This window comes from Physeter macrocephalus, unplaced genomic scaffold (genome assembly GCF_002837175.3).
Source record: "Physeter macrocephalus isolate SW-GA unplaced genomic scaffold, ASM283717v5 random_1032, whole genome shotgun sequence".
NCBI lineage: Eukaryota > Metazoa > Chordata > Mammalia > Artiodactyla > Physeteridae > Physeter > Physeter macrocephalus.
This window is the reverse complement of record NW_021146780.1, coordinates 1-25,000: the sequence shown is the minus strand read 5'-3', so window position 1 is coordinate 25,000 and position 25,000 is coordinate 1. Positions and strand designations below refer to the sequence as shown.

At 51.1% G+C, this 25,000-nt stretch overlaps 2 protein-coding genes across 2 annotated transcripts; both read right to left on the bottom strand.

The window, feature by feature from the left end:
• Window positions 1-746: 746 nt before the first annotated feature.
• Window positions 747-4,446, bottom strand: CFP (complement factor properdin). Its single transcript, XM_028487046.2, has 8 exons — window positions 4,374-4,446; window positions 4,142-4,292; window positions 2,784-2,959; window positions 2,139-2,309; window positions 1,810-2,001; window positions 1,445-1,618; window positions 1,002-1,193; window positions 747-862 (listed from the first exon to the last, which is right to left on the bottom strand). The coding sequence occupies exons 1-8, from the start codon at window positions 4,444-4,446 to the stop codon at window positions 747-749; spliced, it is 1,245 nt and encodes a 414-aa protein (XP_028342847.1).
• Window positions 4,447-10,669: 6,223 nt separating this feature from the next.
• ELK1 (ETS transcription factor ELK1) lies at window positions 10,670-23,836 on the bottom strand. Its single transcript, XM_007104192.4, has 6 exons — window positions 23,728-23,836; window positions 16,112-16,355; window positions 12,990-13,439; window positions 11,823-12,290; window positions 11,036-11,137; window positions 10,670-10,950 (listed from the first exon to the last, which is right to left on the bottom strand). The coding sequence occupies exons 2-6, from the start codon at window positions 16,319-16,321 to the stop codon at window positions 10,852-10,854; spliced, it is 1,329 nt and encodes a 442-aa protein (XP_007104254.1). The 5' UTR covers window positions 16,322-16,355; window positions 23,728-23,836; the 3' UTR covers window positions 10,670-10,851.
• Window positions 23,837-25,000: the final 1,164 nt, after the last annotated feature.

The window sequence follows — 25,000 nt, the reverse complement described above, 5'->3', positions numbered from 1 at the left end:
GAGTTGAGAAGAGGCCACTTAATCTAGTAGTTTGATGCATATGGAAATAAGGAAGGGATAAGTGAGTGTTTTAACCCTCTCCAACACCTGGGCCACCCTGGCCACCTGGAAACACTTCAGGCGGCTGATCACCTGTGTCCAGGACTCTCCTCACACAGTTTTGATGGTGGGAAAGCCTTCCCCAACTCCCTCCTGCCAGGGGAGGCCCAATCAGCTTCCTGGACCCTGACTGAGGTGGCAGTCCCTTTTCCACACACCAACCATTTCTCAGATGCCTTCTGTCAGGGCCCAGCAGACCTGGATCTCGTGGGGGAATCCATGGGATCTGGGTTCTGTGTGTCTGCAACTGTTGTTACCAAAAAGGCCTTAGAGTGCTTTGGGGCACGGGTGACTGAGGGAATGAGACAGTGAATGGAGGCATGAGTGACTGAACAAGCAAGTCAAAGCTTGGGTAACTGAGGGGGCAGAGCACATGGACACAGGAAGGACAGAGTGAATGGGAGAATGACTGAGTGACTGAATGAGTCACAGAAGGGCACAGAGGCTACTGATTCTCCCCTCAACATCCTCTTTCTCAGCTTCTTCTTTAGTTTCTCCCCTCTTCCTACAGCTGAGAGATGGCACTCGGCCAGACAGGCACCTATGGACCCAGTGGTGGAAGCCCTGGTTGGGGGTGGCCAACTCTCCCACCCTGACTGCTGACATATCAATATCAAGACCCCTTCCAAGGCACACTGCCCCCTCACTCACGAGAATTTGGGGAGCGTGGCCTTGCAGAGGCGCTGGCGGGTGCGGATGGGGTTGGGTCCACACGGGGGCATGCACAGCCCCCAGGTACTCCACTCCGACCAGGAGCCTTTCCCTGCGAGTCAGAATTAGAGGTTTTGGTGCCGTGATGAGAGAGAGGCTGCAGGGACATGCGGTCTGTGGCAGAGAGTCAGGAAGCCCCTGTCCCTGCACGGCTGCTGCACCCTCACAGCATGGTCTCTGGGGGCACTCACAGAGGCAGCGCTGGATGTTGTAGCAGTGCCGGATATCCTGTTGATCCCCGCTACATCGCTGTCCGTCAAACTTGCGGCCCTTGCAGAGCCTGAAGCGGCTCTGCTGGCCTGGGATCTCCTGGCAGTTGATGTGTCTTATGCTCTGGCGGATGCAGGTGCTCCACTCCCCCCAGAGCTCCCACTCTCCGTTCACTGCAGAGACAGGAGCAGCTGCACTTGCACCAAAGAAAGGAGCCAGCAAGGGGGTTCAGAGGAAGGAATGGGGGCTGGGAGATGGGGTGGGAATGATCAGATGTGGGAAAGGGGGATCAGAGTTGGAACCAAGGCATCGGAGCCAGGAATGGAGGAATTAGAGGCAGGAACAAGGCATTAACAGCAGGAACTGGGCAGCAGAGATGGGCGAGGGGCTTAGGCATGGAAATGGTGCATCTTGGGGTACTGACCAGGGCAGTGCACGGCCGTGTTGCAGATGTGGGTCCGGGTGGCATCACCGACACAGAAGGGCCCCCCGTGCTGGGGCACAGGGCGATCACATGTCCGTTGTTCCTGGGTCTGACCCAGGCCGCAGGTCACAGGGCAGGGGCTCACAGCGCCCCATGGCCCCCAGCCACCAGCCACTGTTGGGGGGGACAGGAGTGAGGAGAAAGGCCACGTCAATCTCCCCCCTCAGCCCCTAGACCCTTGAGCCGGACTGCCCCCAAATGAAGAGCTCCATGGTCACGTGGTCTCAGATCTCTGTCCCTTGAAATGGCAGAGCATCTGTTGCCTAAATCAAGAGCAGAGTGTCAGAGGCCTCATCCCCGAGTACCTGGGCAGGGTGGCAGGCCGGTGCAGGCCCGCTGCTCAGAGGATGACCCTGGGCAGGGATTCCCGGGAGGCTGTGTGGAGGGCTCAGGTGCAGAGCATGTGCGGCTTCGTCTCTCCTCAGATGCCTTGGGTCCATTGTAGCAGGTGCCTGAGCAGGGGCCCCAGGGGCCCCAAGCAGCCCAGGCCCCGTGTGCTGTGATGGGGTGGGGGTGGGGAGATGCCAAGTGTGGTCATACATGCTGAAGTCCTCCCACCCTGGAAGTTCCCTGCTGTAACCCCCAGACCCACTCTGGGTGCCCACATCATTGCCCTGTGGTTGCCCTCACTCACTGGGGCAGACCTGTTTGGTGTCACAGGCCTCTGACTCCTGTGCCTCTCCTGGGCAGTGGCCCCCACACTTGGGGGTGGGGCGATCACATGCTCGACGACGAATCCGTGTCCCTTTAGAGCAGGTGACAGAGCAAGATGCCCAGGGCCCCCAGTTGGACCAACCGCCCATCTCTGTGGGAGAGAAAAGAGGGGGACAAGATGGAGGTGGTTGTGTCATTCAGGGGTCCAGGCTTCCTCATGTATCCCACATCAGCTAATCCTGTGCCCATTGTTTCTGCCACACCTGGCCCACCATCATTGCTCATCTGGACTATTGCAGTAGCCTTCACAGTGGTCCCTTTGCTTCACTACTCACCACATACAGTCTGTCGTCCTGACGGCGAGAGGGATCTGTCACAACCCAAGTCAGATCATGTTTTTTTCCGCCATCACTACATCACTCAGAATAAAAGCCAACATCCTCACTGTGGCCCACAGGGATCAGTCACCCTCTGACCTCACCTGCCACCGCTCTCCTCCAGCCACGCCGGCCTCCTCCTCGACCTCACAAACATGAAGCACACTCCCACCCTCAGGGCTTCTGCCCTGATAGTTCCCAGTGCCGGGTCACTGACAGCGCTCGCCCGCCTTGCTGCCCCTCCTCACCAGCACAGCACGGCTTGTCCTCACATGCCTGCAGCTGCCACTGGAGGGTCCCAGGCTCCACCTTCTCGGGGCATTGCCCGCCCCAGCCTATGCAGCGCCGGTGCCGCAGCTGGGAGCCCTCCTTGCAGGTCACTGAGCAGGGGGCCCACTCGGACCACGGTGACCATTGTGGGAGCCTGCAGAGAGAAGCACATGTCCCATCCTGGCACGCTCTGACAAGGATGGTGTATGGGACCACAGAGTGTGGGTAGGCACAGACAGGGGTGCGGGATAAACGTATGTGGAATGGAGTGATGAGAGCATCTACCTCTTAGTGATGTTGGGGAGGAGGTGGGCACACAGCAAATACTGAAATATCATTTACCTTCATGATCAGGAACCTGGAGTTACCCTCTGAAGTCCCCCAAGGACAGTGCCAGGCACGCAGTAAACAAGTGCAAAGACTAGGGGCCCAGAACTGCTGTCAGAAGCCTACCAGGCCACAGCCATGCACGGTAGCAGGCAAACAGGAAGTGCATAATAAATAGGAGCCATCATCCCAATGAGCTCAGAGACCCCATCAGAAACACCCCAGATCCAAGCCCCTGCACAGCATAATGCTAAACAGATGGGACCTGTTGCCGACTAGGGGCCCAGAGCTGCCTTCAAAAATCCCCAAGGTCCCCATCCCCATGGTGTATCTGGGATATATATAGTAAAGAGTTAGAAAATATGTCTGACACACAGAGAGGGCTCAGTACACGTAAGCTGGCATCACGATTAGGAGACTAGAGATACCCTCAGAAATCCTCTGGCTACCCCCAACCTCTGCAATGCATCTGGTATGCTGGAAGTGCTCAATGAATATGAAGTGTCATTATAATTAGGAACCTGCAGCTGCCCTCAGAACTGCCCAAACTCTCCCCCTCCAGCAACGTGTCTGTATACAGTAAGTGCTCCGTATGAGCTGTCATCACCATCTGGGGACTTGAGCTACCTTCAGAAATACCTGAGCTGCACCCCACCCATAATGCTTCTGGGATGCAGGAAGCGCTCAATACATGTAAGCCATGGCAGTTCTCAACTCAGGATGATTTTTACCTGTCTGGAGACATTTTAGTTGTTGCAAGTTGCTACTGGCATCTAGTGGGAGGCCAGGGATGCTACAAAACATCCTGCAACGCAGAGGTCAGCCCTCTCAACAAAGAATTTTCTGGCCCCAAATGTTAACAGAGCCGACGCTGAGAGACCCGGAGCCACGGTCACGATCAGGGCCTTGGAGCCACACTTGAGAATCTCAGAGAAGGCCAGAGCCCAAGTTCTGGGTCGCCCCGCAGACAGTCCTTTTTGCCCCCCTCAAACCCCAGGCTCCCCCTAACCTGCACGCCATACAGAGCTTTCTGTGGGGCTCCTGGAAGGCGTAGTCAGCATTGAGACAGCAGTCTTCCGTGCTGACACCTCCCCCAAGGAGGTCCTTGCACTTGCCCGTGGATTCTTCATAGTGGGTGAAGCAGAATACAGGGTCTGAGGCTGTAATGGGGCGGGGAGCACGGTCAGGGCTGTGGGGGGGCCCAGGCACCCCTGGGGGCAGCCGGGCCCCCACCCACTCACCTGTGGCTGGCAGGGTGAGCAGCAACAGCAGCGGTAGCAGCAGTAACCGATGGGCCTGCACTCGGGTGGGCATGCTGAGCGGTGTACCCCTGCAGCCCCGCCAGAGAGGAGGCTCCCGGCTTTATGTGCGCTTATCTGCTCCTAGAGTCAGTGGGAAAGAGGAACCAGGGGCAGGAGGAACTAGGAGGGTGAAGTGCAGCGGTGGTGATGGGGGATGGCGGGGAGGGTAGGGTATCGTGCAGGTCTCTTCAGCTCCAGCCTCTCCCTTGCCACCTCTGTCCCTGAGCTTCCTCCTCTCCTCTCCCTTCCCTACTTCCTGCCTCACTCTCAGTCCTGTTTTGTTTGTCACTGGGTGCCCAGCACCCCAGGCCCCGCCCAGCAGCCCAGTGGCACTCAATCAATGCTCTTTGGACAAATTCTTACTGAGGGGGAAGTGGAGCCTGGAAGTTGGAAGCAAGATTGAACTCTCTCTCTGTGTGACCTTGAGAAAGTCACTTGAACCTCTGAGCCTCAGTTTCTCCACCTGTAAAATGCACTCCCTCTACCACAGTGACAGGGCCAACCTCACGGGGGTGTTGAACAAGGGTGAAGTGAGTGTGGCATGCTCAGCATGTCCCTCCTCATGGGGTGGAGCGGGCATCGAGGTAATTACTTCATCCTCCATCCTGACTTCACCACCACCTTCCTCTTTCCTAAAAGTGAGGTTCTTTGTGGTCAGCAATGTGGAGGGGAGGTCAGCACAAGGGAAGTGAGAAGGGGAAGTGGCAAGAGTATGGGGGGGAGAATTCAGAAGGACTGAACTGGGGATATCCACTGCCCCAGGGGCCAGCTGGGGACACCCTCAGGGCCCGAGGAAGGGGATGGTTGGCTTGGCCGTGTTCCATCAAGTATCTTGGGTAGGTAATACCTGCCACCCCTCCCCACCCCATACACAGCCTACATCATAGGGCATGTTGCGAAGATTGGGAGTTAAGATTTTTAAAAGTCCTTAGCCCAGTGCCTGGCATACAGCAGGTGCTGTTTGTTAAATACACTGATGCAACATCTACTGAGCAACTATTGGGTGCCAGTTGTTCTGGGCATTGGTTGGAACAGACAAGACAGCCCAAAATCCTGGCCCTCAAGGGACTTATGCTCTAAAAGAGGCAGACAATAAATGTCACCTCCCTCTCAGAAGCCTTCCTCAGCATTTTGTAGGGCACCTCTCATTCTCTAGCCCAGTGGCTCTCAAACCTATATGTGCATCAGAACCATCTGGAAGGTTTTTTGAATCCAGATTGCCAGGCCCCACCCCAGTTTCTGATTCTGTAGGTCCGGGGTGGGGCTCAAGAATGTGAATTTCTAGGGGCTTCCCTGGTGGCGCAGTGGTTGGGGGTCCGCCTGCCGATGCAGGGGACACAGGTTCATGACCCGGTCTGGGAGGATCCCACATGCCGCGGAGCTGCTGGGCCCGTGAGCCATGGCCGCTGAGCCTGAGCGTCCGGAGCCTGTGCTCCGCAACGGGAGAGGCCACAACAGTGAGAGGCCCGCGTACAGCAAAAAAAAAAAAAAAAAAAAAAGAATGTGAATTTCTAAAAACGTCCCAGGTGACACTGATCCTGCTGGTCGGGGACCACACTTTAAGATCCATCATTCTAGTTCCCGCCCCTTTACTTTTCTTTGTGGATCTCATGTAGAGAAATTATTCTTCGTAATCCTTATCTTAATAATTAATTCCAATGCAGCCCATTTTCCATGCTCCACAGAGCCTTTTTTGTATTTTTTAAAGTAAGTCCTAATGAGTGAAACTCCAGAGCCTGCTTTAAAAACAGGAATCTTTTTAATTAACAAAAAGGAGTCTAAGAATTAGGAAGGCAATGTCTCATTTCCCCTGCATCCAAGGAGGAACACCATTCTGCAAATTACAACAAGGTTGAAGGATTTGATTTGGTCAGGCATTAAAACAGAACTTTCTCAAGAATACTGGTCTTGCTTTATGGGTGATAAGGTGTGTTGACATTCGTATCTGTTACAGATGTACTGTTTCCTGATAACATAAGCCTGTCTTTGAAAGTGTGCTTTGAACAAAGGGGTCTTGTTATGCTTCTAGGACTTCAGACATCAGTGCTGTTATCCTATGAAAACAAACTCCCCAAGAAACCTGTAATTCTGGTTGGCTGCTTTATCTAATCACCTGTTGCCCTGGTAATAATGTTATAATCGATACTTCCTTTGTTCCTAAACTGTATACCTACTCACTGGATTCCCTTGGGAAGAGGACTGTCACCACTTTCATCCTCTCCTATACGTTTGGGCAATAAAATGACTGCAGATTTCTTATTTAAACAAAGACTGAGTCTTATCTCATGTAATCATTGCAACACCACCTAATATGATATATTTGTTTGTCTGTTGTCCTCACTAAAATGCCAGCTCCACAAAGATAGGGATTTGTGTCTGGTTTGTTAACTGCTGTGTCTGGAGGTCCTGGATGGGCACCAGCAAACAGTAGGTGCTCAATAAACCTCTGCTGAATGAGTAAATAAATGCAATAAACAGAGCTTTGGAGATTCTGATAAGCGTGAAGATGAATAATCTGGATTGGAGGTAAAAATGTGAGCATCATGGCAGGGAGAAGTAGTGTCTCAAGTGCCAGGACTGGACCAAACCACCTGGAGAGGGCTTGGCTCATGAGAAGAGAGAAGGGAAGCCCAGGCAAAGCCCCGGCGAACTCCAGCATTTCATGTTTTGGAGAACTTGGAGAAGCCAGCCGAGGGGCCTGAGGAGGAAGAGGACAGATGGAAGAGGGCTTTCTCCTAGGCCTGGCACATTCCATCCATGGGCTCTCACACACAAATTCAGCCTCAGTCATTTTCTCTTTTTCTTTTTTTTACATATTTACACACACACACTTCTGAATTTACAGTCTCTAGTCTCTTACGAACAATACATACTCAAATGCACAGCCTCTCCCAGCCACTCAGGGAGTCGTTTACTGTCATTGGCCCCCAGTCTTACTATGGTCTCCTCTGGGCAAGACCACAGTTACTCTCACGGGTCAGTTTTGCACATCCACACAGAGTCATGCCTTTTGATAGGATGTTTCCACCGCTCACTCGGGCCGTCATTTTCTCACATACACAAATGGTTAGTGATTTATAGCCACCACTGGTCTCTCTGGAAGTTTCTCGCGCACACACCCCCACACCCACAATCACTCTTTCTCCCACCTCTTCACACTCACACCCATTCTGCACACCCAGAGTCACTATGCTAAGAGTTTCACACGCATACACAATCGCACAGCATCTCAGACACCGTCTTAGTCGCCTCGTCTCACATTTCTTTGCAAGCGGCTTCCAACATGTCCAGTCCTTGCTCTACAGCCTTTTTTTTTAAGTAAGTTAAGAACCACTGCATTTTTTTTAAAGCTGAAACAGTTTTTTTTTTCCATCTTTTTTCTACTTTCCATCTTTATTTATTTCTGCTGTGTTGGGTCTTCATTTCTGTGCGAGGGCTTTCTCTAGTTGTGGCAAGCAGGGGCCACTCTTCATCGCAGTGCGCGGGCCTTTCACTATCGCGGCCTCTCTTGTTGAGGAGCACAGGCTCCAGACGCGCAGGCTCAGTAGTTGTGGCTCACGGGCCTAGTTGCTCTGCGGCATGTGGGATCTTCCCAGACCAGGGCTTGAACCCGTGTCCCCTGCATTAGCAGGCAGATTCTCAACCACTGCGCCACCAGGGAAGCCTTCTACAGCCTTTAATAAAGTCTCTTGAAGTTTTACACAGACCCACACAGTTTCTCAGACACTCTCAGTCACTCGTTTCTCAGACACTCTCAGTCACCCAATCAGTGTCACGGTCACTTGCCCTCACTCAGCCTCTGACATCCTGTTGTCACTAATTCACCAATGTTACTAGGCTCTCAGTAAGTCTCACACACAGAGCCTCTCATGGCCCGTCTTAGTCGTTTACACCATCATCTGCTGCATCCAGCCAGCGTATTGTGTACCCTCAGACACAATTACAGCCTCATCGGTTTCTCACACACACTGATCGTATGGTCTCTGTGTCTCATTTACTCTGTTTCATTTTCTCAGTTTTTCACCAGCATGTAGTCTCTGGTTTACAGTCTCTCATGAAACGTTTCACACTCTCACACGCTGCTCAGTCATCAGTTTTCTCTCTGGTGGCACTGACTTCCTTCTTTTTTACTCATCGCCTCTCACTCACAGTGAGGTGGTCTCTAGCTCACTTTCACTCACTCAGTCTCACCATCATTTTCTCTTACACTTTCAGAGTCCCTGAACCTGTGGGCTAGACTGGAGTAGTAACTGTAAATCAATCTGCCACTAGGCTCAGGTATACACCCACTCACGTACACCCCCCTCCACACACAATTACAGCCTCTCACGCTCTTCCAGTCGCGGCCACATTTTCTCAGTCTCTCACGCAGTCTTTGCTAATTTAGCCTCGCAGGAAAGGTTTTCATACACACAATTGCGTATTCTGGTATCTTTCGTCTCAGGCACCCATCTAGCCTCACAGCCATTTTCTCTCATACCATCAACCTCTCACACATGCACTCCCATTACTTTAGTTGATCCAACAGCCTTGCATGAACAGCTTCACGCACAAGCCATCTCCCAAACGCTGAGTCACCTGCTTACTTACATTGAAGTTCCTTACCTACGCATGGTCGCTGACGATCTCTATGGCACTTTCGTGCTCATACAGGCTCTCACACGTTGTTTTGGTTACTCAGTCTGTTTTGCTCAGCATCAGCCTGTTCAACGGTGACTGATGCGCAGTCCCCACTTCCTTCTCACAAACGTTATTTCACACACACCACCAGTTTCTCATATAGTACCTTAATCACTCATTCAGTCTTAAGGGTGGTTTTCTGCCACCCAGCCACGATTTCTCACATAGGCACAATGTCAAGTTTGCAGTTACAACTTCCACTCTCTCAACACATGGCTTCACAAACAAATGTGTGCAATCACAGCTTTCCATAGTTTTCTCTTTTTCACACACCTGGTTACCAATCTACAGTCTCTACCACTGTTTCAGACACACACCACTATGCTCTCTTGCTCTCACGATCAATCTCACACCCTCACCGCCTTTCACACAGAGTCACGCCTTTGCACAGTTGCTCCCAATGGCTTTAGGGAAAAAAAATGCTAGCAGCCTCCAGCATCACCTTTAAAAATATATATTTACAGGAACAATTCCCCATTCTCTGGGACTCTTAGAAAAAAAGATCCATTTTTGGGGAAGTAAAACAGTGGAGACAGGTGTAGCACCGTCCCCCAAATCACCAACCCCCAGGTCCCCAGGCCCAGGCTGGGCCGGTGCTGACGGGAGGTGAACCCAGGAGTCCTTTGAACCCGCCCTTCTCCAGCCTGGAATTCACACAGGATAGGCTTTATGTCCCTCATTCCTCCCTCCCAACTCCAGGGACACTTAAAGGGTCCTTTGTACCCGCCCGCAGGAAATTGGGGGGCTGGGAGGGAGGGAGCTGAAAATACACGTTTGGTATCAAAAATAAACACTTGGGGGCGGCAGGAAGACCCCCCCCCAAATCCCTTCCTTCCCACCCACCCTATCTCAGATATAGGAAGAGATGCCTCCCTCTCCCCTATTGAAAAGCCCTGTTTAAAAATAGATTATACTATCAAAATGGCAGGGGGTGGGGGACAGGGAGACCTGGAGTACTGGTTGGAGGGGCCCCCCAGACGGGGACCACTCCCCAAAAAAAACCCTCCATTGGGAGGTAACAGGCAGGACCCCAGGAGTTTGGCAGACACAGGAATGGCTTCTCAGGGGAAGAAGAACAAAAGGGGCATTCCTCCCCGGCCAAAAAAGGTGGTTGAGAAAGGACAAGCTGTCTGAGAGAAAGGCTGGGGAGGTGGAAATTCCCATTCCCAAAGGTGTGAGTCTTCCTTGGCCAAAACTCCCAAGCCGTTAAACAGCACAAATTCTTCCTGGACCCTTGGGGAGGGCCAGGAATAATAAACTACAGCAATCTAGCTCTTCTACCCACACCCCAAAATGGAGACAGGGCTCCCTCAGCTCCCCAAGGGCAGCCTGAGAAATAAATAAAGAAAGTTCCTTCTCAAGCCAGACCCCCGACTGTCTCATCTTGGGGAAAAAATGTGGAGATGGGGGAGATGCCCTCGCCAACCCCCCCCCCCAAAGAGTTGGGCCAGGCTCCTCCCAGTGGCCTTCAAAAAATAAATAAATAAACCGTCCCCACCACTGCAGTAGGAGACGTGTAAGAGCGGCCACTGGGGGACTGACCAAGAAGAGAGAAGTTGTATGTTTTTTGTGGAAGGGTTACTGAGAGATCCTTTTTCCTCAGAATCCCCACCCGACCATGACCACAGCACGAGTCTGTCAGCTGAACTATGCTTCTCCTTGAGACGGCTGGCTGGAGAGAAGTTCAGGGCATGGATGGAGTGACCCCAGAAAGGGGTGGTGGTGGTGGTGGTGATAGTCATGGCTTCTGGGGCCCTGGGGAGAGCACCACGGGGGTTGAGAGGCCATCCACGCTGATGGAAGGGATGTGCACCTGGGCGCTGCCACTGGACGGAAACTGGGGACAGAAATAGGGAGAGGTCATGGATTGGGACATTGCTAGGGTCTCTCACCCTTTCCGAGATGGGGGGAGCTGATCCTACCTGGAAGGAGAGCTTGGCTGGGCTACGGGGTGCAATGGGACTCAGGGTGCTCCAGAAGTGAATGCTGGGGGGCAGCGAGCTGGGTGTCAGCAGCACCGGGGTCTGTGGGGAAGGGGTGGTCAGGGCGCAAGTGAGCAAGAGGGCAGGTGTGGGAAAAACAAAGGAACGTGGTTCCAGCCGCGCCAGATTTCCCACTCATACTTCCGAGATCACTCCTCAAAAGTGCACAGGCCTAGACCATAACTACTAAGGCCATGGCCGTGACAGCTCTCCAGCTTTACACAGACAATCCCTCCTAACTCCTGAGGGCCCACCCCAGCCTCATTGGGCAAGACCACCTACAAGACCCCACCCACATGCCGCTTTCAAACCTCACTATCCCAGTAGCTCAGGGTCAACTTCCAACTCTTATCCCCCACCTGCATACCTCACAGGAAACCCGCTAAGCAAATCCCAGACCCAAAAGCCCCGCCTAGGTTCCTCAAGCTATGCTCCAACCCAGAAACAGTTCCTGCAGAAAGCCTCTCGGGCCCCTCAGTCCCTGCCCACAGAACTCCCCAGACCTGCCCTTCTTTTGGGGACCCGACCCCTCGGCATTGCAGGCTCGTTCGCCTTGTAGCAATCAAGCCCCGTCTCTCCGCGCAGCCTACCCCACTCGAAAGCTCCACCCTCCCACTCACTCAGAGATAACCGCATTGGCCCTCGCATCAGTCTAACTCCTCCCACCCCCACCCCGCCCCAATCCCATTCATCCAGGTGCCAGCCCCGCCCCTTCGAAAGCTCTCACCAATGTGTGCGTAGGTAGCAGGGAAGGCGTCAGCGCTGGGCCTGGCGCCTGCAGACCGGAACCAGTTCCCGATCCCGGAGTCCGTTCGGGTCCCGGCCCACCCAGCAAGCTCGGGCTGAGTGGAAGCTCCAGGTCCCGGGGCTTCCGGCCCTTCTGAGGCTGGGCGATCTCCGTGCTGGAGGTTGTGGAAGCCGCAAGGCCGCCCACCGGCGCCGCAGTGTCCATAACGACAGCGGGCAGCCGGGCTGGCACGCCCTCCGCGGGAGGGGCTTCTGGCTCGGCCTTGGGCTCAAAGGGCTCGGCCTTGACGGCTTCCAGGACAAACCCCGCCTCCCCAGTGGCAGAGGCTTCTAACTCTTCCTTGGGCTCTTCCACTTTGACTTCTGGGGGCAGTGGCCGGCCCAACCCAGGCTCCATATTTGGCTCTTCGGATTTAAGGTTTGGGGCCTCGGGTGGGGTCAGGATGACCTGGGAGAGGAACAAGTGCAGAGGGGGTGCCTAAGGACTGCTGGGGTAGTGAAGCCAATTATTTCCCTTGGAAAGCGGGACCTGGTAGTGGGAGCAGGTCCTCCAACAAGACCTGGGACTTTGCCAAGGAAGTGGGGCTCCTTCTGGAGTAGGTCCTCCTATCTGGGGGCAGGGGAGGGGTGAGACACCTGATAGCGGAACAGCTGCCTTTAGGGGCGGGACACCAGGAGATACCGCCCCCATTCACGAAAGCAGTGGTTCTCAGAAATTTGCTTTATGGACCAGCAGCATGCGCCTCATCTGGAAACTTGATAAAAATGCAAACTCTCAGACCCATCCACAGACCCACATAAACAGACATTCTGGGGGGTGGCCCCCCGAAATCTGTGGCTTAAAAAGCCCTCCAAGTGCTTTCTGATGAGTGCTAAAAGTGTGAGAACCAGTGCATTAAGCAAACACGTTCAGGACACCTACTACATGTTGGGTGTACTACTAATTGTCGTGTGCTTAATTTCCTTCTTCCTTCCCAGGCTCTGCATAGCTTTCCTCCCCACCCCTTTCTCCAAGGGGACTTCTGTGTCCCTCCTTCCACTATATCTCCTTTAATAGGACGTTTATGTCCCCCTCCTCCCAGCCCCCCTCCTCATTTGGGAATTGTACATCCCTCCTCTTGCTGACTTCCCATATTCTAGTCCTTACCTGCAGAGGCAGGCCAGCCTCCTCAGCCTCCAGGCAGGCCTCCAAGGGGCTTGGGCTGGTGCTCCCGCTCCCCGAGGGGGGCACTGCTGCTCCTGCATGGGCGGTGTTGGGGAGCACTGTGGAAGGCCGAGGATGAGAGGGCGGCTGTGGCTGCGGCTGCAGGGACTGGATGGTGAAGGTGGAATAGAGGCCCGAGCGCATGTAATCGTTCCGGCTGCTGCGCGCCAAGCCGCCCGGGCCTGCCACTCCTGCACCCCTGGGTGTGCCTGGTTTCCCAGAGGCAGTGTCCCCGGGGATGGCGTGTACAGCTGTGGTGCCCACATTTGCCACAGTGGAGGTGACAGACACCTCAGGCTGGGGTGGGCAGTCCTCAGTGGAGCACCCCGCGACCTCGGGGTAGGACACAAACTTGTAGACGAACTTCTGGCCACTCACTTTGCGGATGATGTTCTGGGAAGAGGGAGACAGGATAGAGGGTCTTAGAAGAAAGGGCCAGGGAGAGTGTGGATGGTGATGGGATGAAGGGGTGTGTCTCCTATAGTGCCTTTCTTTCCTCGTGCCCCTCTCCTGTCCTTTTACATATACACCGTCCCACCTCAGTGTCTGCCTCCCCATAGGTTCCCCCTCCCAGCTTCTTTCACATCTCACCCATCTCTCAATTTGGGGTCTCCTCCCTTCTCCTCCAGTTTCTACCACTCTCCCCCAACCTGATTCCCCTCTCTGTATTCTCCCCCAGCTTCTCCTCCTTTTCTGTTCCCCCCGCCCATAATCCTTCCTTTAGTCTAACGCCCTTCTCCCCTCCACATCTCCTTCCTGTCCATTCCCCTCCAAGTCTCCCTCTGTCACACTCTCTTCATCTACATCTGTCCAATTCCCCCACCCCCACCTCAGATACACAAAGCCACACCCACGGGCTCCTCTCCACACTGGGGCCCACCTAGGGGAGTAGATCCAGGAGCAGGCTTTCCTCCTGGCTCCAGGAACCAGGAGTGTGTGTGGGCTAACAGGGCCAGGCCCTGGGGCTGGCTGCCAGGACAGTTTTGGAGTCTAGTTTATGCAATAAGACAGGAAAATGAAGTCACTGATAATAAATGTTGGAAGAGACTAAATGAATGTAGAAGAATGTGGTGATGAATTGTTAATAAACATGAATTATTACAGGATTATTTAAAGCTCTTGACACAGATGTGGAACAGGGCAAGGTCATCAGGGAGGACAGGATGAGGAGCCTCATTCTTAATACTGTTGGGGAGGTTTAAGCTGAGGCAATTGGAAAATGAAGTCACTGACAGCAACTAACAAGAATTTAAAATACTGGTATAAATATTGGGAGAATCTTAAGGCTCGCTTGGGTGGGTCACAGAGCACGTTTGGGGTATTTCAGGACAGGACTGGAGGGTCTCAGGGATATTCTGGTGGTCTCAGAGCACAGAGTGAGACAGGCAGCCTCATTATTAATATTGTTTTGGAGGTTTGAGCTGAAGGATTAAAATGTAAAAATGGAATAAATGCTATAAATGAGTTAAGGGTGTGCAGCACAGATCCAGGGCTGTTCTGGGGGACAAGAGGCATCTGGAGAGCACTAGAGCACCCTGGGGACATCTTAAGTGTTGTTCATGTATCTCAAAGGGTGGGTTTGTGTTTCTCAGAAAAGGAATGAAAAGGGAGATTCATTAATATTGTTTTGGAAGTTTCAAAGGGGGTTGAAAGGAAGGGGAATTGGATGAAGGCAGTCAAAAGGTACACACTTTCAGTTATAAGAAAAATAACTACTAGGGATGTAACGTACAACATGACAAATATGATCCACACTGCTGTATGTTATATATGAAAGTTGTTAAGAGGGTAAATCCTAAGAGTTCTCATCACAAGATTTTTTCTTCCTTTTTCTTTTATTTTGTATATATATGAGATGATGGACGTTCGCTAAACTTATCGTGATGAATATTTCTTGCTGTATGTAAGTCAAGTCACTATGCTGTCACCTTAAACTTATACAGTGCTGTGTGTCAATTATATTACAATAGAACTGGAAGATGAAAAATATTGTTTTGGAAGTTTCAGGTAAAGAAATAAGAAACTGACGGGACTTCCCTGGTGGTCCAGTGGTTAAGGCTCCGCTCTCCCAATGCAGGGGGCCCGGGTTCGACCCCTGGTCAGGGAACTAGATCCCGCATGCCGCAACTAAAGATCCCGCATGCCGCAACTAAAGATCCCACATGCTGCAACTAAAGATCCCGCACGCAGCAACGAAGATCCTGCATGCCGCAACTAAGACCTGGTGCAGGTTTACTAAAAATAAATAAATAAATATTTTTTTTTTAAAAAGAAATAAGAAACTGAAATAACTGGTATAAATATGGGGGGTATCTAGCACTGGTTTGGGAGTCTGAAAGGATAAGATAAGGAAAATGTACAATTTTAGCTATAGGAATAAGATGATAAATTAAAATAATTGATATAAATATTGGAGTGGACCAGTGTTGCTCTGGGAATACAAGAGGATGGGGTGTGGAGCAGGCATTATACATGTTGTTTTGGAGGTCTTAGCTAACACAATAAGAGATAAAAAGAATTGATAAAAAACGTTGAGGGTCCTGGAGAATGAGGTAAGGAAAGGTTAGTATAATGCTGTCATAGAGGCTTTGATTCTAAGAATAAGGATATTCTAGAATTCTTATTCTGGGATAAGAGCAGATTATGAAATAACTGGGGGAGCCCAGGACTGGCCCAGGATGAGGAAGAGTCATTACTAATAGAGTTTTCAAAAGTTTTGGCCAGAGGAATAAGGCAAGAAGATGAAATGTCGTGTGGGGCATGGTGCGACAGCAGGACTTTGGGGATCTCAGAGAGGGTGGAGTAGGGGGTCAGTGTTAATGGTGCTATGAAGGTTTCAGTCAAAGCTAAAATAAAATACAAGAAAATAAAACAACTGAGATAAATGCTTAGGGGCCCCCACATTCGTGTAAGAGTACCAGAGGATGGGGTAAGAAATGGTAAATTTTACTATCATTTTCAAAGTTAAAGCTCTATCAATTTAGGCAAGAAAATGACATAACTGATTTAAATGTTTGGCGCAGGACAGGGGATGGGGTTCCTGGCCCTAGTCTCAGACACCTTACCTTATCATAGTAGTACCGCAAGGCCCGGCTGAGCTTGTCATAATTCATGTTGGTCTTATTCTTGCGCAGCCCCCAGAGCCGGGCCACCTCCTCAGCATCCACCAGCTTGAACTCACCGCCATCCCGGGAGGTCCAGGAGATGATGTGGCCATTGCCTTGCTCTCTCAACAGCTGCAGCAGAAACTGCCACAGCGTCACAGAAGGGTCCATTGCTGGGCGAGCGCTCACGCCATCCCAGGGGTACCTGGAGGGCAGAAAGCCCAGAGCTGAGAGGTTGCAGACACAGGAAGGGGAAGAGGTCAGCAGGAGGATTCCTTTCTTGCCATCTTGCCTCCACCTCTGTCCCCACCTGCCACCACCATTCCCTGAACGCCCTCAGCCTGGCTTTGGACGACTCCTGTAATGCAATGAGACTTCTGGGGATGCTAGGATAGCGCGAATGTCTTCTGCGTGTAGGACAAATGTGAACCTCTGGGGGCCAGAGGGCAGACTGTGATACGCAGAATAATGCCCCTCACCCAAAGATGTCCACATCCTAATTTCTGGAACCTGTGAGTATATTATGTTACCTGGCAAAAAGAACTTTGCAGGTGAATTTAAGGTTATGGGCCTTAAGCTAGAGACTATTTGGGTGAGCTCAATCTCATCACATGAACTTTTTTTTGTGGTTACAATATACCCTTGTTGCTTATTTATTTTATACAAATCCTACAACCTCAAGGAATTGAATTCTGCCAGCAACCTAAACGAACAGGAAATGGATCATCCCCTGGAGCTTCTGGAAAGGAATACAGCCCTGCCGACACCTGGATTTTAGCCTGATGAGACCTGTGCTGGCCTTCTGACCTCCAGAACTCTAAGAGAATAATTTGTGTTTTAAGCAGTTAAAAGTTTGTTATAATTTGTTACAGCACGAATAGAAAACTAGAATAAGGCCCCTCACCTGAACATTTTCATTTGCATCTTCTACCACATCAAATATTAAGTTTTCCAGGAGGTTCCTTCTGCCAGCTCCTTGCAAAGGCTGTTCACTTCATGCTGGGTTCCCTTCCTCTGCCTAGAAGTCTTCTCCATCGTTCAGTTCCCAGCCCCAAGGGCCTTGCCTTTATGAAAATTCCTGACACTGAATGCCTGCTCTCTTCTGTCTCTCTACCCCACACTCCTCTGACCTGTCTCTGTCCCTCTGTTCTCCTTCTTGACAACAGCAATAATGAACATTTATTGAGTGCTAAATACATGCCAGGCATTGTACCAATCAGAGGCAATATGGCCTACTGGACCATCAGCCCCTCCAGAGCCAGACCGCCAGGGCTGGAATCCTGGTTCCGCTACTTATCAGCAGTGTGACACTGGGCATGTTCTTTAATCCCTTGTGCCTCAATTTTCCCATCTGTAAAATAGGGATAATAATAATACCACCTAGCTCATAGGGTTATCGTACAGATTAAACATACTATGCCTGGGGTATTATAAGCTCTTATGAAGTATTAGTTTCTAATTTGTTCATAATTCCTTATCTGCTATGCCAAAACCTGATCTGAAACAAAATAAGGCCTTTTGTGGTCTTCACTGATCCTCACTTGGTGTGACTGTTCATACATCTTGCTGCAGATATCTGAATGTGGCTGATTACAGAGCCCACTAAGGGTGTTATGTAACATCCTGTATGTATACCTTGTCACCTTTCTAAAATCTGAAAAATTCAAAATTGTGAAACACATCTGGCCCCAAGGGTTTTAGATAAGGGCATGTAGACCTGGATTGCTATTTTTATAGCTATTGACTCATTTCTCTCTCATCACAACTTTGGGAAATAGGTACTCTTATTATCTCTAATTTACAGATGAGGAAGCAGAGGCACAAAATGTCTAAATGACATGTACAGGCCACACAGCCCTAAGTGGCAGAGCCAGGATTTGGATGCAGGCAGCCAAGTTCCAGGTGTCTGATCTTTTCAACCATTAGACTAAACTGCCCTTTGCACTGACTGCTCCCTCAGCATGTTGAGCAGAGAACAGGGCCCTCCTGGCGCCCCCACCCACCCCATAACTGCTCCCTTTGCTGAGTGTGAATTGGAAATAAACATGAGGTTCCTTTTCCTTAAGGAATGAGCTTTCATCAATCAACTGTTCACCCAGCTGGGACTGTTGGGTTAAGAGTAAGACCTTCCAAATCGGAAGGTTTCAAAGAACCTCCCTCTATTATTTATAGCTTGAGTCTTTAATCTGTAATGAAATACAGTCTGATCCTCTTATGTCTGAGCTGTTTCGAAGTTCATTCTGCAGACACAATTTTAGGCAATTATGTAAGTCACAAGGCCACGAAGTGTCCAGATCAGAGTCCCATCATCAGAGACCTTGCTGGGTTTATTTGGAAGGCCTGTTTGTTTCAGAGGCACAAAGAGACCAGTGTGACTCCTGGTGGCGACAACAGGCAATTTTACCAATTCCTCTTTCAGTAGCCACTTAAGTAAAAGAATCTTTTACTTAAGGTGAAACCTGACGGTTGGCTTCAAGCCTCAGCAGCACATGGGGTTTTGTATTTTGTTTATTATCACGTCTCCCACGTGACCCCTAATAAGAGTTCTAGTCATATGCCTCACTCAGATGTGTTTACTTCTCTTTATTTCGTTCATTTAGCAAGCATTTTTGGAGGGCCTACTGTGGGCCAGGTGCTGGGGATACAGCAGTGAATACAACAGTCAAAAATCCCTGCTCTGGTGGAATTCACATTTTAGTGGGGAAGACAGACAAGAAACAAGATAAACAAGAATATGTCAGATGGTGATAAGAGCTCCGGGAAAAAAAAATGAAGCAGGGAAGGAGTTGTTATTTTTAAAAGGGTAGTCAGGGGAGGGTAGTCACGAGGAGGTGATATTTGAGGAAAGACCTAAGAGAGGTGAAGGCGTCAGGTCTGTGACAACCTGGGGAGCAGCCATCCAGGCAGAGAAAATAGCCAGGGTGAAAGGCCCTGAGGCTGGAGAGCCTGTTAGGTCAGAGGAAGTGAAAGGAGTCTGGCGTGGTCGGAGAGAAGGCAGTGATGGGAAAGTAGCAGGAGATTAGAACAGAAGGGCAGCAGGGCCCAGACTGAGTAAGGCTTTTTTGGGCCCTGGAAGGGCTTTGACACTGACTCTGAGTGAGACAGGAGCCATGAGAAGGCTGTGAATAGAGGGGTGACAGGCTGTGATTTGGATTTTAACAGGATCTCTCTGGCTGTTGTTAGGAGAACCAACTGTACGGGCTGGAGAGCCTACTGCAATAGTCCACGTAAGAGATGGTGGTGGCAGCAGTGGAACTGGCGAGAAGTGGCTGAGTTCTGGATAAAATCTGAAGACAGAGCGAACAGGATTTGTTGGCAGATAGGATGGGGGTGGGGTGGGGTGAGAGAGGTGCCAAAGGTGATTCTAGGTTTGTGGCCTGATCACCTGAGATGGCAGCACTGCGGGAGAGCAGGTTTTGAGGGGAGATCAGGAGGTCAGTTTTGGAGATGGTCAGTCTCAGAGGCCCTGTGAGATACCTACGTGCATGCCAGGAATAATAATACTAATCTAAAAAATAAGAACCAGTCACAGAGCCCTTACTGTGTACTGCAAACCATTTTAGTCACTTAACTCATTCAATCCTCAAACCAACACTATGGGTGGGCATTATTATTACCCTCCCGTTTTCCAGATGAGGAAATGGAGGCACAGAGAAGTTAAGTAACTTGCCTAAGGTCACACAGCTGGAAGTTAGCAGAGCCAGGGTTCAAACCCAGGTAGTTTGGCACTAGGCAGTGATCCTGGCCACCTTGCTCCACCAGCTCTCTATAGAGCAAAACAGAAGGGTAAGATACTATAGGGGGACAGGGATGCTATTTTACACAGGGTGAGCAGGGAGAGCTTCCCTGAGGAAGTGACATTTAAGCAGAGATCTGAAGGAGGGGAGACAGCAAGCCATGCTGACATCTGTGGGAAGGGTGCTTCAAGCACAGGGAACAGTGCACAAAGGCTCTGAGGTGGGCCCAAGCTTGGCATGGGCACCCTGAGTTAATCCAGTTCCCATCTCTGAGAATATGTATGTGCTGTTCTCCCTGCCAGGAGTGCCCCTCCCCCTTCCCCACACATGATGAACCCTTTATTACACACATCATCAAGTTCTGGTATCTCCCAGGCAAAATTAATTCTTCCTCTGTGTGATCCAATGTGCCGAATAACCTGTCTGTCCTTGCAGATGTGTTCTTCTCTCTGGGTCTCCAGCCTCATACTCCTGTCCTGTTCTAGCTGTGTGACCTTGAGCGAGTTACTCAACCTCTCTGGCTCTGTTTCTGTACCTGTAAAATGGGGGATATGTCACCCTCAAAGTAAAGTATCTGCAAGATACACCTACTCTCAAAGGCCTTTGTGAGGATTAAAGGTCAGTATATGTAAAGGACTTAAAAAAGTTATCTCTGGGACATAGCAGACACTCAAATGTTACGATTAGCTGGCGTGACACTCTTTTCCCTCCCCAGCCCCTCCCCCACAATCTTATATATCAGCATGGCCTCACCATCTGGCTCCCACCACCTTTCTGACCTTGCCTCCTACCTCTCCCTCCACTCTGCTCCAGCCACTCTGGCCTCCTTCATGGCCCTTGAACATGCCAGGCACAATCCCACCTCAGGGCCTTTGCACCGGCTGTTCCTTCTGCCTGGTACACTCTTTCCCTAGGCATTATGGTGCCCTTCCTGAACTCCTTCAGGCCTTAATTCAAGAAGCACCTTCTAAGTGAGGCCTGCCCTGTGCCTAAGATTTCAACCACCCTGATACTCTATTCCTACCTTCCCTACTTCACTTCTCCTCCTTAGCACTTGTCTAACATACTAACTAATTAGACTTATTTATTTATATAGTCTGCACTCTTAGCAAATGTCTGCTCCACAAAGGCAGGAATTTCTGCCTGTTTTGTTCCCTCCCATATCCCCAGCACCTAGAATGCCTGGTGCTCTGTAGGTGCTCTGTAAGTGTTTGTTGAATGAACAGTCCCGACTAACCAGCCTCTTTTAACTAGCTCTCTTATGCCCTCTTCATCTCCATCTGCCCCCCACCCTGATTTGTCTGATATTATATTTTTCCCATTCATTCGTGCAATGAATTCTTATCAAGTACTGGATAAGAATTTTAGGTGCTGGAGACCCAGCAGTGAATAAGCAGACAAAAAGAGTCCCTAATGGGACTCCCATTCTAACGGAGAAAGACAATAAATATGACAAACTGGTAAACTATACCGTGTGCCTGACAGTGGTAAAGGGCAAAGACACAAATAAAGCAGAGAAGGGGTCTAAGTCCTGCTGGGTGTGCAGGTTCAGATGATTAGGGATGGGTTGACATTTGAACAGAGCCCTGAAAGGATCCACACAGAGATGGGGGTAGAGTGTTCTGGGCAGAAAAAATAGCCAAGGCAAAGGCCCCAAGGCTGGGTAGCACCTGGTGTTTTTGAGGATGAGTTAGGAGGCCAATGTGGCTAGAACAGAGTTGGGGGGGCGGCGCGTAGAAGGTAAGGCCAGAGAAGTTACTTGTTTTATTAACTCACAGGTATTCTTTATTTACATTGGAGGGTATTCTAGTTCTGATTCCTCCATTTAACCAGTGAGGAAAGAGGCGCAGAGAGAAAGTGGTTAAACCACTAAGGTCACATAGCTGCTGGGATCGGGGGTGGATGGGTGCTGAGACAAGGTGTGGAATGGAGACAGCTCTGCAGGCAGAGGGAACAGCAAAAACAAAAGCATGGAGATGGGAACTAATTTGGTTTTTAAGGAGTGGGGCCTCTCGTGAGGTGAGATGAAGTGAGAGAGGAAAGCCTCAAAAATTACCCTATGTTCTGAGAGACAACCTAACCTGGTACCTACCGATCACCTCTGTGTAAGGTATTTAACCTCCCTATGCCAAACTTCCCTCAGTACCTAGCTCATAGTGTGGATTAAATGAGCTCATTAACATACAGCATTTTGCCTGGTACACAGTAGGTGCTCAATTAAGTGTTAGCTCCTATTGGCATTATCACTATCACTAATGTATTCATTTACTGGAGGGAAGCAGGATGTCTTAGTGGTTAAGCGTGTGTATGAGAGGGTGTGTTCTAGAGTAAAAAAGTCCTGGGTTCAACAAGCGCACAGGCTGATCCACTATTAAGAAGGAGGGAGGGTGGCAGGAAAGGCCACAGACTGATCCACCACAAGGAAAGGAGGGGGGAAATAAAAGCACACAGGCTGACCCTCCTGGAGGGATTACAAAGCACTGGACTCACAGGAGGGTATACTGGAGGGGTGTGAATGCAAGCACATGGGTGGTAGGAAGGCCAATGAACAGATCCACTGCAAAGGGCTGAAGATCTTGAAAAAAATGTATCCGACTGGGCATTTTGCCTGTTCCTTTTCCTGTACAGAGAAGCCTCCCCCATCTGCCTCCAGCTGGCTTTGCAATTTAAACTTGCAAATGCTGAAGCCTTTTCCCACAGCCACTTTGGGATGACTTGGTTACTTTCCACATCCTCCCAATTAGTTCACTGGCTTTGTGTATCCCTCAACATTCTTTCTCATTCCACTGAGAAATAAAATGTTTTTATGTAATTCGAGGGAAATGTTTTAACATCCAGATCATCACAGGTAGCCTGTCTGGGCTTCTTCGTGGAGCTAAGTGAATGGCATTAGGAACCCTGGATGCACCTCCTTACCAACCCACCCCTCTGTGCAGGCGTGTGTGTGTGTGTGTGTGTGTGTGTGTGTGTGTGTGTGTGTGTGTAAAGGCTCACCTTATTTACTAAGGGCAAGGAGAGCAGAAAAGCACATTGACTCCTGCACGATAGTGGAGAGGGAGAAAAGCCACCCCACAAACTGATTAAAAGGAGAGGGGGACAAGGCCATGGACTGGGCTACTGAAAATGGGGAGATATAAAGCACTAAACTGACCCACTATTAAAAGGAAGGGAGAAGTCCAAGAACTGGACTGACAGTCTACAAAAAAGGGAGGACAGGGCAATGGGCTGATAAGCAGGTGGATGTGAAAACAAGCATGTAGACTGATCCACTGTAAAATGGTGTGTGTGTGTGTGTGTGTGTGTGTGTGTGTGTGTGTGTTTGATAAAGCCATAGACTGATGCACTGGGGGATTGGAGGCAGGAATACAAATTCACAGATTAACTCACTGTTGGGGTGGGGGTACAACGCTACGGATTGACTCACTACAGGAAAAGTAGGGATGAAAAAACAAGGCCACAGACGGGGCCCCTGAAAGTTGAGGACAGGAGAATACAAACACTCAGACGCACCTACTGTCAAGGAGGTGGACATTGCCAGAGACTGGTTCCCTATAAGCGGGGATCTGGGGCAAGACAACGACCGAGTCTACTGTAAGGTGGGGTGGGGAGAAATACAAGCACGCAGACCGACCCATTATAAAACAGGAAAGGGGGTTAAGCCACGGGGCAAAGGGCCAAAGGGAGGGGACAACGGCACAAGTAGGTCCACCAGCCGAGGTGGTGGTGGTGGGGAGTCGAACACCAGCAGGTCACGGGCCAAGCGACATCCCCCCGCGCGGGGGCGGGAAGGATACGTAGGGTCACGGACCGGGCCCTCCACCCTCCAGGCCCCGGGCTCACCTGTGTGTAGCGCAGCGGCGGTGTTGGCAGCTCCGGGGGGCGGGGGCTCCATGCGCGGCCCCACCGCCCCCCAGGCCCGGACTCCGAGGCGGCGGTGGCGGCGGCGGTGGCGGCGGCAGCACCTAGAAGCCGCCCCTGCGTTTCCCCACTGCTCACGTGGGCCCATGAAGGAGGAGCCGAACGTTCCGCTGCTCGCTGATTGGCCAAAGTACCGTGGATCGACGGCGCGGCTTCCAGGGCTGGGGAGGCGGGCCTTGCTCCACAGAGCTATGTTGTGATTGGCCCGAGGGGAACTGATGGAACGCAGATGGCCGCATGGGTTCCGAGGGGGCGTGCTCGGCCCCGCCGGTGCCCCACGCTGATTGGTTCAAGACAGATTGATAGGCCATGGGCGACAGACAAGGTTCGGGGGACGGCTGCCTCGCACTGATTGGCCTATATGGGATTGATGGAAGACCGCCAGCGTCCGAGGATAGGGGTGGTTAGGCCATGCTTTCTGCTGATTGGCGGCCGAGGGACCCTTAGCTGCCAGAACCCCTAACGGGGCGGTGCCAAACTCTACGCTCAGCGGAAGCGGGACTTGTATAGAAGTACACAGGCGTAGCAGCCTGCAGGGAGGTCTGGCCAGGGTTCTGCGTAGGCGGGCAGGGTAACTCTGTAGTGATTGGCTAGAAAAGACGAATTTAGAACCGAGCAGCTGCCAGACAAGCGAAGGAGTGTTGAGTGGCGGAAACTAAATGCCTACGAGGGCGGGCCGAGCCGCAGCCAGTAATAAAGCGGTGGAATCAGGCTCTGCATCGATTGGCGGAAGCTGGACTCAACCTAGAATAGGGGCTGGACCAGGGAGGGCGGGATCAGCCCTAGGCCCATTGCTGGAAGCTGGAACTATTGATAATTAGAAGCTGGGGCAAGGCCAAGGTTGTGCCTAAACGGGCGTGGGTGTAATTTAAGGTACCTGAGAAACGACTGGGGTGTGGGAGAAGGGTAAACCCTAGGGCCAGGAGTGAAAGGCTGCCTTGGGGAACAAACCTCCACCCTGAATCGGCCCATTCTCTAAGGTAATTCAAAGAGTATTGTACAGGAAAAGAAATGGAAGGGTCAGGTGGGGGCCCACGTTGTCAAGGCGATGGTATAGAGGGCAAAGCAGAAAGTCAAGTGGCACATTCTGCCAGGGGACAGGCTGAAGACGGGACTACAGTGGTTTTTAAAGGTTCCACACAGACTGGATCTCTGGGCCTCCTAGTAACTTTGTGCTTTAGAAACAGGGCACTTT